This window comes from Grammomys surdaster, unplaced genomic scaffold, assembly GCF_004785775.1.
Source record: "Grammomys surdaster isolate TR1022 unplaced genomic scaffold, NIH_TR_1.0 130, whole genome shotgun sequence".
Lineage (NCBI taxonomy): Eukaryota > Metazoa > Chordata > Mammalia > Rodentia > Muridae > Grammomys > Grammomys surdaster.
This window is the reverse complement of record NW_021604588.1, coordinates 20,638,071-20,650,447: the sequence shown is the minus strand read 5'-3', so window position 1 is coordinate 20,650,447 and position 12,377 is coordinate 20,638,071. Positions and strand designations below refer to the sequence as shown.

The 12,377-nt window shown below is 39.7% G+C and overlaps 1 protein-coding gene across 2 annotated transcripts in view; it reads right to left on the bottom strand.

Annotated features, from left to right (window-relative positions):
* The window catches only part of Ush2a (usherin), a 668,288-nt gene that overhangs the window by 294,553 nt on the left and 361,358 nt on the right, over positions 1-12,377 (bottom strand). For both annotated transcript variants that reach the window (XM_028760212.1, XM_028760216.1), the window contains one exon: positions 4,359-4,510. In XM_028760212.1, coding sequence (XP_028616045.1) covers positions 4,359-4,510 — 152 coding nt within the window. The remainder of the gene's footprint in view (positions 1-4,358; positions 4,511-12,377) is intronic.

The window sequence follows — 12,377 nt, the reverse complement described above, 5'->3', positions numbered from 1 at the left end:
ATCTATGTTAAAGAGCCCAGATGAATGAGTAGGGCCCCTTGTGTTTTTGAAGTGTTGGGACATTGCATATCCAGAGCCAGAATCATCTTCGGCTATCTTTTAAAATATTTTTCCCTGAACAGTCAGTCTTTTACCACCCATGTCTGAATCTGACTCACACCTCTTGACCATCAAGTGAAATCTTGGGAATGTACTTATTGAGCAGATTATTGGCCTTCACCAATCCGAAAGGCACAGACAGCATCTGGGATCTGTAGCAGTCTCTGGCTTTTCTGTAGCCCGCCTACCCAGTGCTCCCACCAGTGTATTTCCTAAGAACACAGATTTATATAATTTATTTGTTTTTTGTTTGTTTACTCATTTTTTTGTTATGTAACTATGAAACATTTATGTAATCATTTATTTGTGTAAGCTGTCACTCAGAGCAACCAGAATCCACATTTCTGGGTCATGTTCGCTCACATTTAGCTCAGAATAAGCTGCCTCTGATTCCCCATGGAGCGAGGCTGCATTTTGCATGGACACATCATGATGGCATCAAGAAATAAATGTACCATAGTGAATCTCACGGAGAAACAATCACACAAGAGTTGGACGGGATGCTGACCTGCTTATATAGAAAATGAATTGCTTCAAAGGGAAGGCTCTGAGATAAAAATAAGTCTTAAACTGGACAAGGATCAGTGATGGCTCAATAAGGAAGTGTCCAGTAACTAATAGCCCAACAATGACTGAGTGTCCAAAGGAAGATGTAATTGTTGGCAAGAAAGTAAAAACGGGCCCACAGCCTTTTTTATTGTTTTTTAATCACTGGCTAGAGCTTGGTAAACTGAGCATCAATTGTTCTTATTTCATCTTTCAAAGTTTATTGAATATGCAGGTAAATTTCACCCTATTCTTTGTGTTTGCATGTCTCTATATGTGTGTGCAGGCAAATCATGTACATGTACATGTACTTCTGGGGACCAGAAGGCAACGACAGAACGACAGACATCGCTTTGTAAGAACTACCTATTTTGTTTTTAAGACAGCATCTCTCACTGGCTTAGAACTAATCAGAAGGCTAGACTTACTTGTTGGAATGCACTAGTCATCTGCCTGTCTCTGTCAGCACAAACAGGGTCATCTACCCCTCACAAGAAGATCAACCACAAGCTCCTGTGGCAGACAAATGGTCTCTTTATGAAGGCTTTATTTAAGGTGAATACATATCTCTAATTAAGAAAACAAGCATGAAAAAGACAGAGTGTACATTTTCAATAAATGTGAGGTAACTGGTATTCTTTGTGGGAGAAGGGCTCTGGGATTTTTGGGGCTGAGCTGCCTGCTCATACCGTGCTTCAGTCACAAACAGCTATGCACATAAGTGATGAAAAACTAGGTTGGAGAGATTTTCTTCATCCCTTTAATGTTTCATAGTAACGCACCTACTTTAACTATGTGTACAACTCCAGTCATTGTACAGAAAGGGGCTTAAAGGAGTTTCAAATGAAATGATGCTCAAAAAATTAAATAATTAATGATAATTTTGGATAATTATACTATTCACTTCAAATGCCTGGTTAATTCAAGAAAAACATTTTCTTAGGTTTCCTTCAGCATTTGGATGAACATTCTGACTTTTACTCCATACAAAAATTGACAACTATACTGTTTTTCTCTGACCAGGAAGGTTTTTGTTTGTTTGTTTGTTTGTTTATCTTTTTCTTCTTAAATATTTATGCTGCCTTAAAAATGGAAAAGACCCTCAGAAGGGTAGAAGTTGACTCAGTTTTGGCCTAAAAGTTTCCTTTGAAACAGATAATAAATTTAAGAATGAATGTGCATAAAACCACAGAAACATTTCAGCATAATTTCCATTCTTAATAAAACTCTTGTCACACTCCTGAAACTCTTAGGTAAGTAATATTGACTTACTTTTTCATCATTTAAAGATGAACATTCTTGGGAAATCTAAAGATTCAGAGAACATGTATGCTTCTGAATGAGCCTGAAATGGTAGGTCCAACATCTTCAGAAAGATCTTTTTCTTGAAAGATTCATTTTATTGGTCTTACTTATGTGTTGGTATGTGTTTCTGTGTATGGGTATGTGCATGTGAGTACAGGAGCCCAGAGGCCAAAGACGATGTTGGTTTCCCTGAAGCTGGGGGTCTCAACAAGTTGTGAGCAGCCTGACATGGGTGTTGGGAACCAACTCTGCAAGAGCAGTGATTACCAGAGGCTCTCAACCTTCCTCGTGCTGTGATTCTTTGATACAATCCCTCATGTTGTGGTAACCACTAACTATAACATTATTTTTTGTTGTTAAACTTCATAACTGCAATTCTCCTACTATTTTACATTGTAATGTAAATATCTAGGTTTTCTGATGGTCTTAGGAGACCCCTGTGACAGGGTCATTTGACCCCCAAAAGTGGTTACAATCCACAGACTTAGAGCACCTGCTCTTAAGTTCTCAGCCGTCTCTTCAGCGTTTGAAGTATTTTTTTAGTATATTAGAAATCATTCAAAAGTCAAATATGTTCTTTAAATTGACAATATGGAACAGGCCACAGGGGAGTTAAATGAGAACAGAGAGTAATTCTGTCTTAATCACCCCACATAGCTCCCTTCGGTCAGGCTGTGACGGCAAAACACATCGAGCCATCAAAGTCTTACTGTATCAAAACAGCAAGAACATGCAACTGATACATGAATGACTTAGCTTTCAATCCCCTATTTTACCAAATCCATACCATTTTTCCCTCTTATGAACCATTGGCCCACGTGAAGGGTATAGGATGCCACGCTTGAGTCTGTGAAGCACGCTCACCTAAGGGCATGCTGAACCATGTCTTCCTGCATGTGTGGGTAACAAGGCTACTAAGATTGCAAAGGGTGTTTTTGTTAAAAGCAGCATATTTCTGTCTCCAAAATGTAGAAGTCATTCATATTGATAGGCTGAGTGCAGGAGAGAAAGACAGAGAAGATGCTAAGTGCAAGAGAGAAAAGTGCCAAGTGGAAGAGGTGATTTTGTGCCCCAAGTCAGCATGCCGACTAGACTGGACGAGGACCTAGCAGTGGTGATTTTACATTTCTTTTCTTTTTAAAGGCTAATTAATGTTGCCTGCTGTCTGTTCAGGACAGAGATTGATAACTGTGCCCCCTTATTTTAAGTTTCTAGGATAACTTGTAGACAAGGTGGGTCAGCCAGAACTATAATTCACAGTTTACACTGGGCAAAGGTACAAGGTTTTAAGCTAATAGAGAATATTTCTTTGTTTTTTTCTTCCTCCTCTTCCTCCTCATCTTCCTCTTCTTCTTGTCTTCTTCCTCTTTCTCTTTCCTTCTCTCTTCTCTCACTCTCTTTCTCTGAATAGAGAAGTTCTGGCCTCCTTCCATTTATGCTTTTAAGGGTAAGTATCCATCAGAGGGCACTGATTGTAAATGCTTTACAATAATGCTCCCAGCGCAGTCTCAGAATATGTAGCTTTAGCTTCTTAGAAAGTAGCCAATCTCTGTGTGGAAGGTATGATCCAAAGTAAGGAAGTACAAATTAAGTTAAAGAGCTGTTTCTTGTGGTAATATTTATATAATGTACTATTCAACAAAGACAGAGTGCATTAAAATGATAGGGAATTAGAAAACATTGCCAAAAATACCTATAACTAGTAAGTATTTCTCTTAAAAAAGAGGCTAAACCCATTTAATCAAGGAAAATGCATAAAAGTGTAATGTATTAATTTCAAACTGGAAATGCTATGCTGGGCTTTGATGGTCACACACTGTTAACTGATGGAAAATGATGTTGGAAAGCAAAGGATAATTTTTTCATGCTTCTAACTGTCAACGAAAAAGATATACATTATAGACTTCTGAAATGTGGACATCAAAAGCAGATAGTCATAAAAATTTAAATACTATTCTTATAAAGCTACATCAGATTCATGAAATAAAAATACTTTATTCTAAGAGATGAAGTAAGTTCCATCTTTTAATTGATTAACCTGCCCGTTGGACAGAAATCCAAGCATCCTGTGGGAATTATAGTTTTCAATGCTCATTTTTAAATCATAAATGTAGTTATTGGAGTGTCATTAGGTAGAAAAATAAGTATCTTGCATTTATCATCAAAGCAAGCATGATTATATGTATGGCTATTAAAGGAGTCAACTTACTGTTTATTAAAAAACATGTGCATTCTTCCCATAGATATACACACCGCCCTGAAATGTACATTGAACTAAAAGCAACTCTTAAATAAACTTTAATAAAAAGAACACTTTCCCCCTGCACTTGACAAGCTCCTATTTCTCCCTTGACACCCAGTGTCACCCAGCAGCTCACACATCCCAGAATGTAAATTTACACACTTACCAATGGGCCCAGAGCACAGCCCTTCACCGTGCATGCTTGAACTCGGAAGGTGTGTAAGCTCCCAGGATCAAATCCATAGGCATGGCAGCTGAGTTCTGAAGAATTGTGAATCAGAGCATCATCTAGATATAATGCATATGTTGTGATCACCCCTGGGAAGACAAAAACCAGCTTTTAGCATGGCTGCAAGATAATAGCAAGTAACTAGTAAAGCAAGTATCTCTAGTCACCAAATCACCCACTCAGCTCCTCTAAATGCTGCCTCTTCGCAAAGGAAAAACTATGCTTTACTTTAGACACCACATTGGTAAGGTACTTAGCACAGAGAAAGTAAGGGAACCAAAAACTCTAGAGGAATATCTTGTTGGAGGCCATTCATCAAGTGCCATTAAGTTCCAGGTCAAAAAAGAGGAAGTGGACACATTTATGTTTCTGTGTATATGTGTTCTAGAAACATCCTTAGTAGATGCTTCAGATATAAAGAGACCTTCTTTGCTCCTGCAGTACATGCTACTTGGATCTAGTTGTCAGTGTTCTAAGTGGATATATGCTCACATGTTAACCTTTTCCTCACAGCCTGACTAAAGGAGGGGTTGTATCATTATCCCTCCTTTACAAGTGAAGAAACTGGGGAACGGAGCTGAGGTAAGTTATGCAAGGTCACCCAGCAGGAAAGCACCTGAGTTAGGATTTGTGTCTATAACTGTATCTACGTGCGGTTTGACCTCACCTTCCCTCCAACATTAACCAGCCATGCAATAAACCTTGTTCGGCTCCTCATGATTCAGTCACAATTGGGTTAGAAAAGCCACACCCATTTTCACAAACGTATTAGAACTAGGAGAAACTGGAGTGACCATCAAATATAAAGACTCTATTTACTCAAGCAAAATGTCCTTATGAAGAGGAACATAAGAGTCTATATGACTGAGGTTGCCGAGATGGTTCAGTGGTTACATTGACTGCTCTTCCAGAGGTCCTGAGTTCAATTCCCACCAGCCACTTGGTAGCTCACAACCATCTGTAATGGGATTCAATACCCTTTTCTGGTGTGTCTGAAGACAGCTACAGTCTACTCATATACACAAAATAGATAAATCTTAAAATAATTCAGCATAATTAAATTCACTAGAAATATTGACTATCAACTTTATTGACTATCGACTCTCCAAACATTGTACCATGGGAAACAGAAGTCTGACTGTGTTAACTGTTATCAGAACTGTTATCAAAGTGAGATTAATTTCCAAGCACCTTCCCTAAATCTGACGTCCGGGGATCACTTTAAGTGTCCCATTCTCATACAGCAGTAGTGGGGTGCTCCCTACCCCCCATAGCTCACAGTATAGCCCCCTGGCTGCTCCTAACCCCCATAGCTCACAATACAGTCCCATGGATATTCCTCACCCCTGTAGATTCACAGAGAGCCCCAACACAGCGTTTAAACATTCATCCCCCTATGGTGTTACTGTGCCATGTTCAACTGCCCCGTTCCTCCAGCAGATTGTAGGATCCCTTAGGAAACCATGACTCTTCCTCATCTGCTTCTTTCCACAGCTAAGCACCATGCCTCAAATGTAGTAGGCACATAACAAACACTGATAGGGTAAATACATTCACACGTACCATAATAAAGCAACCAGCATGCAATGCAGAGTAAAAATTTACATCCTTTGAAAGAAGAGCTAGATTCACACCTGAGAAGACAGCTAGGAAAATGTTCTTAAAAGAAAGGCCTGATCAAAGAACAGACTTTAAAGAACAAGTCTAGCAAAGTCTAGAGCAGTGAGGAAGTCACTGAAGGCTGGTTTCCAGGATCCTGAATTTGAGGTTGATGGCCACTTTGGTAAATATTTGTAGCATGACCCAACCTTTATCCATTGGAAATAATACTCATGGTGCTACAATACCAGGGCTTTGATACTCTACCTGTCCCAGGAGGGAATTATTCACCTCTTCACCTGTTCACAGCACTTTGTCTCCTAATCATCTTGTAAATATCCTCATTGACCTTTGACCTGACATATTGATGACACAGCCTCTTGTCATAAAAATGCTTATTTTTCTTTTAATCGTGTGTGTGTGTTGCATAACGTCTTGTGTCAAATCCTCAGCATCAAAACAGATCAACAACTCAACAAATGAACAATTCCTTCTATCAAACAGCTTCTGGCTTTAACATCTCCCCTATCTTCTCTTTCATTAAAACTATCTTTGATCAATTCATCCTCTTAGGATCTAAGGTTTTTAAATAAGTTTATATTTTAACACAGTTCTTGTTATGGCCCATTTTTCCTTCTTGAACATAACTTTTAACAGTTGCACTGGAGTCTTCTCAGTTTCTATACTGAAGAGGAAGTCCTTATTTTCCCACCATGCACCACTGGGCTGCATAAGCCTGCCTCTACTGGTGTCCATTCTCCTTTGTGTCTGGAGTGACTCTCAGTGGAACACTGATGACGATGATGCTACTGAACCAAGGAGGGCACATGTGGATTCCTCTGTCAAGTGAAACAGGAACAACAAACAACCCTCCAATAAAGAGGAAATCATGGGAAAATGAGCTGGACAGAATCACAGCAATAAGACCATCATCAAGAATTATGGTGCGTTCACAACCGTAACCTCATGTGTGTTTCACATACTCTTAAAGAGAAGCTAAGACCCTGTCTGCTTTTCAACAGAAGTAGAAAAATCTCAGGCCAACACTCCCCTTTACTTAAACAACTGCAGAACAGAGACAGTTTCTCTTGCACTAGGAAGCTGTGCACAGTAGTTCACTTATCTGACATGCTGGGAAGTAAGACATATTATCAAAAAGTAAATTGTGGATATAAGTGATTGAAATTTCTTAGGCATGAACTTTAAAATCTTAAGATTTTCAAAGACGATTTTAGGAGTAAATTCTAAGTACTCAACCATTTTCACACGAAGGACATATGTGAACCATTTTGGGAAGAGCTAAGCTATGGTTGTGGTCAATGAGGAATTTGATCCTTAATTTAGTGATACCTGGGGGACCACTGAGGGACTTCTTAAGCTTTTGTACTAAGCATAATTTTCCAGTCCCATGTCATCAATTTTTTGGCTTATCTTATGAGTTCTCCATCTACTTCAGTGACAGCTCCTCTATGGTTGGTGGTTCTCTCTCTCTCTCTCTCTCTCTCTCTCTCTCTCTCTCTCTCTCTCTTTCTTTGTCTACCTGATTTCAGCAAGTCAACCCCCAGAAATCTATGCCAAGAAAGCATGTAGCTATGACATATGTTGAGAGCAGGGCCTTCACAAAGATGGAAATGAGGCAGGTGAGCTGGGATAAAAACCGAGCATTTTGACAGTTAATTCAACTATGCAGAAATCTTAGTACGCAGGTGTGACATTGAGTGGGTGGGTTTCAGTCTAACTTCAGTATAAAAATGATCATGCAGATACACACACACACACACACACGAGTTACCCTGTGTTCTAGTGGCAAACCATACCTGACAGCGCTGAAAGATGTTTGTAGTACGGTACACACTGGGTAAGTTAGGTTTCTCTAAAAGTCATTTAAATACCTCCTGACATCTCCACCTATTTTCTCTACCAACTGAATCCATTCCAAGTTTCTCTTCGCCCCATTTCCATGGTCACCTGGGCTATTTTAACATCATCTTAGAATATCTCAGGATAATGGCCACTTAGGTGTCTTAATGAGTCATGAGTTATTCTATATGCTACAGCCAGAGAGGGAGAGGTTACAAACGGCAAACTGGCCAGGCCTTATGCAATCAGTGATCCATCATGCTTGCCCCAAGTAACAGAAACAAGCCACTGTCTGCTATGTAAGATAGTTTTAGAGAGGGTCACGCTCATGGTATTTGTGTGTCTGCATATTCTGCTTTGTGGTCCAAATCTTACCAACAAAGCACCAGGCTTCAAAATCAGGGCCAAGTGGGATGCTGTTGTGGTTTAGAGATTGCTTCATTTAAATCTGTCTCTCACTCCCAGAGACTGAGGCAAGCTTAGGGTTTTCCTCCCATTGAGGCTGTGCTAGGCCATGCACTGTCATGCTCTGAATTATGGTTTTAAATACAGGTTCCTGGTAAATTAATAGACAATAAGAAATATAATTTGGAAAGAACATTCTTTTAGGGGAGATGGTCTCAATTTTTAAATATTTTTATTATCATGTATTAATTATACATAAGAATGCTTTCAATATGACTTTTCATATACCTTTATAGTAAGTTTTGATCCTGTTCCTCCCTTTATGTCTACCTTCCAATTCGCTTAATTCTTCTTCTACTTTTGTGTCTGCTTTCTTAATGACTAACTAAGCTTCAGGTTGGTTGCTTACAGAAGCATAAGAAGGGTTTCTCACCAGAACATTCTAGTCTGTATCAAGTTATATAGACAAATTTTATAACTATTTTCAGTAGCAGGCTTTTTGATAGAAATAACATTAACAAAGTCAGAGCCATTGTAAACTTAAATTTAAAGGTGTAGTTATATGAAGCAATAAATTTTAAAAAATCTGTTAACACAGTGATTTAAATTTCATTGATCTCAGGTTTCCAAACTGAGAGTGAAGTAATTCTACAATGCAGTAGACATTCCAAACTCTGGCTAAAGATATATTTTCCTTCCTTAACTAGAATGTTGGCTATGAACGAGTGGTTTTGGAGAAATCTGAAGGCTAGTCCTTAAAACAGCAAGTAGTTAAAAAAGAACAACCAACCAACCAATCAACCAACCCACCAACAAACAAGCAAACAAAACCTAACATAGACACCTAGAGAGCCCACCAGGATCCACTGGGTATTTCCAAACCCTTGGTCACAGCAACAGCAGCATTGGTGGAACTTGGTGAGCCACAGAACAAACAGACATGGATCCTAGGAAGGGATTTTGAAGTGGGAATTTTAGGGGGTAAGATAGGTTGAATGTGAGAGTAACAAAAGCACATTTTACACATGTATGATTGCAAAGAACAAATTTAATTAAGTAATAACTACTTAAAGCAATACATAGAACCAGTGGCCTCTTTTGAGGTAGACATCAGGCTCCATGAGGTGTGTGTGGACTACGTCCTTTAATACTGACAACACTCAGATATCAGAACTGCTATCAATACTTCTAGAAAGACAAGTGAGGGACATGCAACTGATGAGCATGCAGCAGGCAAAGACTAGGCAAGCTTATCCTGCTGTTGACACTGCTTCTGGTTAATCTCTAAGTTTGCAGTAATTTCCTACAGCTGAACATATTATGATCCTAAATGTGACCAAAATGCCCCCACTGAAAATATTAACATTTTTTGAAGGTTCATTGCCTAGAAGGTAGTATTTTTGTTATTTTGAAGGACAGAGAGAATAAGAAATAGGATCCATTTTTATATAAGCAGGAAGAGAATTAAATGCAGGTATGAGTGAATAATGAACCAATCAGTATTTATATAAAAATGGTAAGTGTAGCAAAAAACTTGGACAACAAACTAATGGTCCAGTTAAACACTGGGAGCAGTGCCATAGGTGAGGATCTCAGCATGGCTGACTCTCCTGACAGTCGAGGCTCCAATAAGGCTGAACTGGATTCATTTGTATATTCCATCAAAGACAGGCTACATAAACCTTGGGAAGATGCTCCCACAGTCTGTGTGGACAGGTCCCAGTGCGAAGGAGAAAGACAGCATGATGACATCTTATGTCTTTCCATTCTGTCTTTTAACTGCCATTGTCAAAGGGTAGCCTTAAATAATCATTTGGAGAGAGGTTGGAACATTAAATGTCCAGGAGAATCATTGACACTTTTCTGAAGTTGTACTGACTTGGGCAAGATCAAGGGACATGAAAAGTAATCCAAAACCACATATAACCACATGTAAAATCAAGTGAGGGAAAGGGAGCCACAAAAAATATATTGACAACAAATGTTAAAGCTATTTTTTCCCTGAATATGGAGTAACCAGTTGGAACTAAAACCAGAATATGGTAACAACACATTTCAGGAGAACTTGTGATTTTTCCTAGGAGAAAGAGAGTTTTAACTACTTTTAGGTTATATAATCTTAACTCAAGTTAAGAGAAGTCTGTCAACATCTCAGAAAGCTGTGTGTTCATAATTCCAGCTCTCTGTCCTTTTCTGGTGGTGTTCATGTCAAAGAGGTCTTGTATGTGCATCTAGATCCTCTCTCTCTCAATCAAGCTCAGAAACAACAACAACAACAACAACAACAACCGGAATACTGAATTAATCCTTTTGTTTAAAACTCTGCAGGATTTTGTATTGTTTTGGGTAGTGCTCTTGCTGGTCATTAGCTGTGGATAGAATGTATCCTGTATGGCAGGCATCAATCTGCATGCAGGGAACCGAGGTGTAGCACAATCGTCCTGATTGCTGCCTTCCCAACCTTGATAGTACAACCAAGAAGACAGGGGCGGTCTGGTGAGTGTGTATAGTCTGTTGAAGAACACCCTGTGGAATAGAAGGAAACTTCAGCGGTGACAGGTGAGGAGGCAAGATGGGTGAAGAAACGGAGCTCTTCTGAGAAAATGATCTCAGGCAAACCTCACACCGGAAAGCATTTCATCAAGAGGGAAGAAAGCACCATGGGCCGTTATTTGCCTATAATTAACAGAAGTTTCATAAGAAGAAAAGCTTTCCCTGGGATGTCAGCAAGTTGCTTAAAATGCAAATGTCACAGAACAATGCAAGGATCCGCCTCCAGAACCTGCCAGTGAGGTTCCTTCATTGCTTTTAAGATGAAGTTGTACCAAAACAAAGTTTAAAGAGTGGGATTTGTAAACTTTTATTCTTTGGTTAGTGTCCCTAGAATGAGAGAAAGCTGCTGAACTGTATTTCTGCAACTGCCACTGTTCCATCCCACAAATACTGTAAAGGTCGACGAAATGACATTTAAGAATCAAACTTTCAACAGCAGGCAACCTAGTCAGGGGATATCTGAAGTTATTTCAGCTAAAAGATCATTTACAGAGATGAGAGTGGAGGCCCAAGGAGGGAGAAAGTGGTTGTGAGCCATCCCTTTCCAGAAACAGCCAAGACTCCAAGCAGAACAACCTAACCATGGGCAAGGGACCAACTTGTATACTTCCATCTAAAAGGGGAAAGAATCATACCAGGTTTTGGAACTTGAAGGATGATGATCTGGCATTATAAGAAAGGGTATTGGACAGAGTTTGACATTGTGTGGAGGAACACAGCCCTGGAGTTTAGAGCCCAGCAGGGAGGTGCCAGGGCAGTGACCTGAGACTCTGGTCTCCTTACTCTCTTCTTTTGTCATATGGGTAAGATGATGTCATGGTAGAGGGCAAGTTGTGGACATGCCAGTGAGGCTCACCTGACTTCACAAAGAGAATAGCACTCTGGGATACATGTTAGTATCACAGTGAGTATCTTACAACTAAAAGATCCCCACACATAGGGACCCGGTAGTATACACAGCATCCTAGGTCACAGATTCTATATATCCATTTCCCCCTCTGCCTTGAAGAGATGGAGGAGAGCAGAGAAGGGTGTGGACACTTAAAGACAAAAGAAAAGGAACAAAGCACTGTCACTTTCATTAGATTCTCTGTGCCTTTCCTTATTTAATCTTTCGGGGTACTAATCAGTACAATGGCCACACAAAACTGTATTAGTGTGTGTGTGTGTGTGTGTGTGAGAGAGAGAGACAGAGACAGAGACAGAGACAGAAAAGAATGTGGAGAGAGGGAGGTAGGGAGGGAGAGAGAGCATTCATACAGAGAGAGATATAGAGAAGAATAGGGAGAGAGGGAGGCAGGGAAAGAGAGAGGGAGGCAGCAAAGGAAAAGGAAGGAGGGAGGGAAGGGGGGGAGAGAACACAAACTCAGTTATTTAATCCGGCTCCACACACTGTTCACTGTTCAATGAAAACTTGCAAAATGAATTCTTAATTTTCATTGGCTGGCTAACGTAAGGCACTTTGGAGTTTGTCATCTGTCTCCACGATGATAGAATTTTTAAGGTGTTTAATTTAGCAGGCAAGCTGAATCATAATTG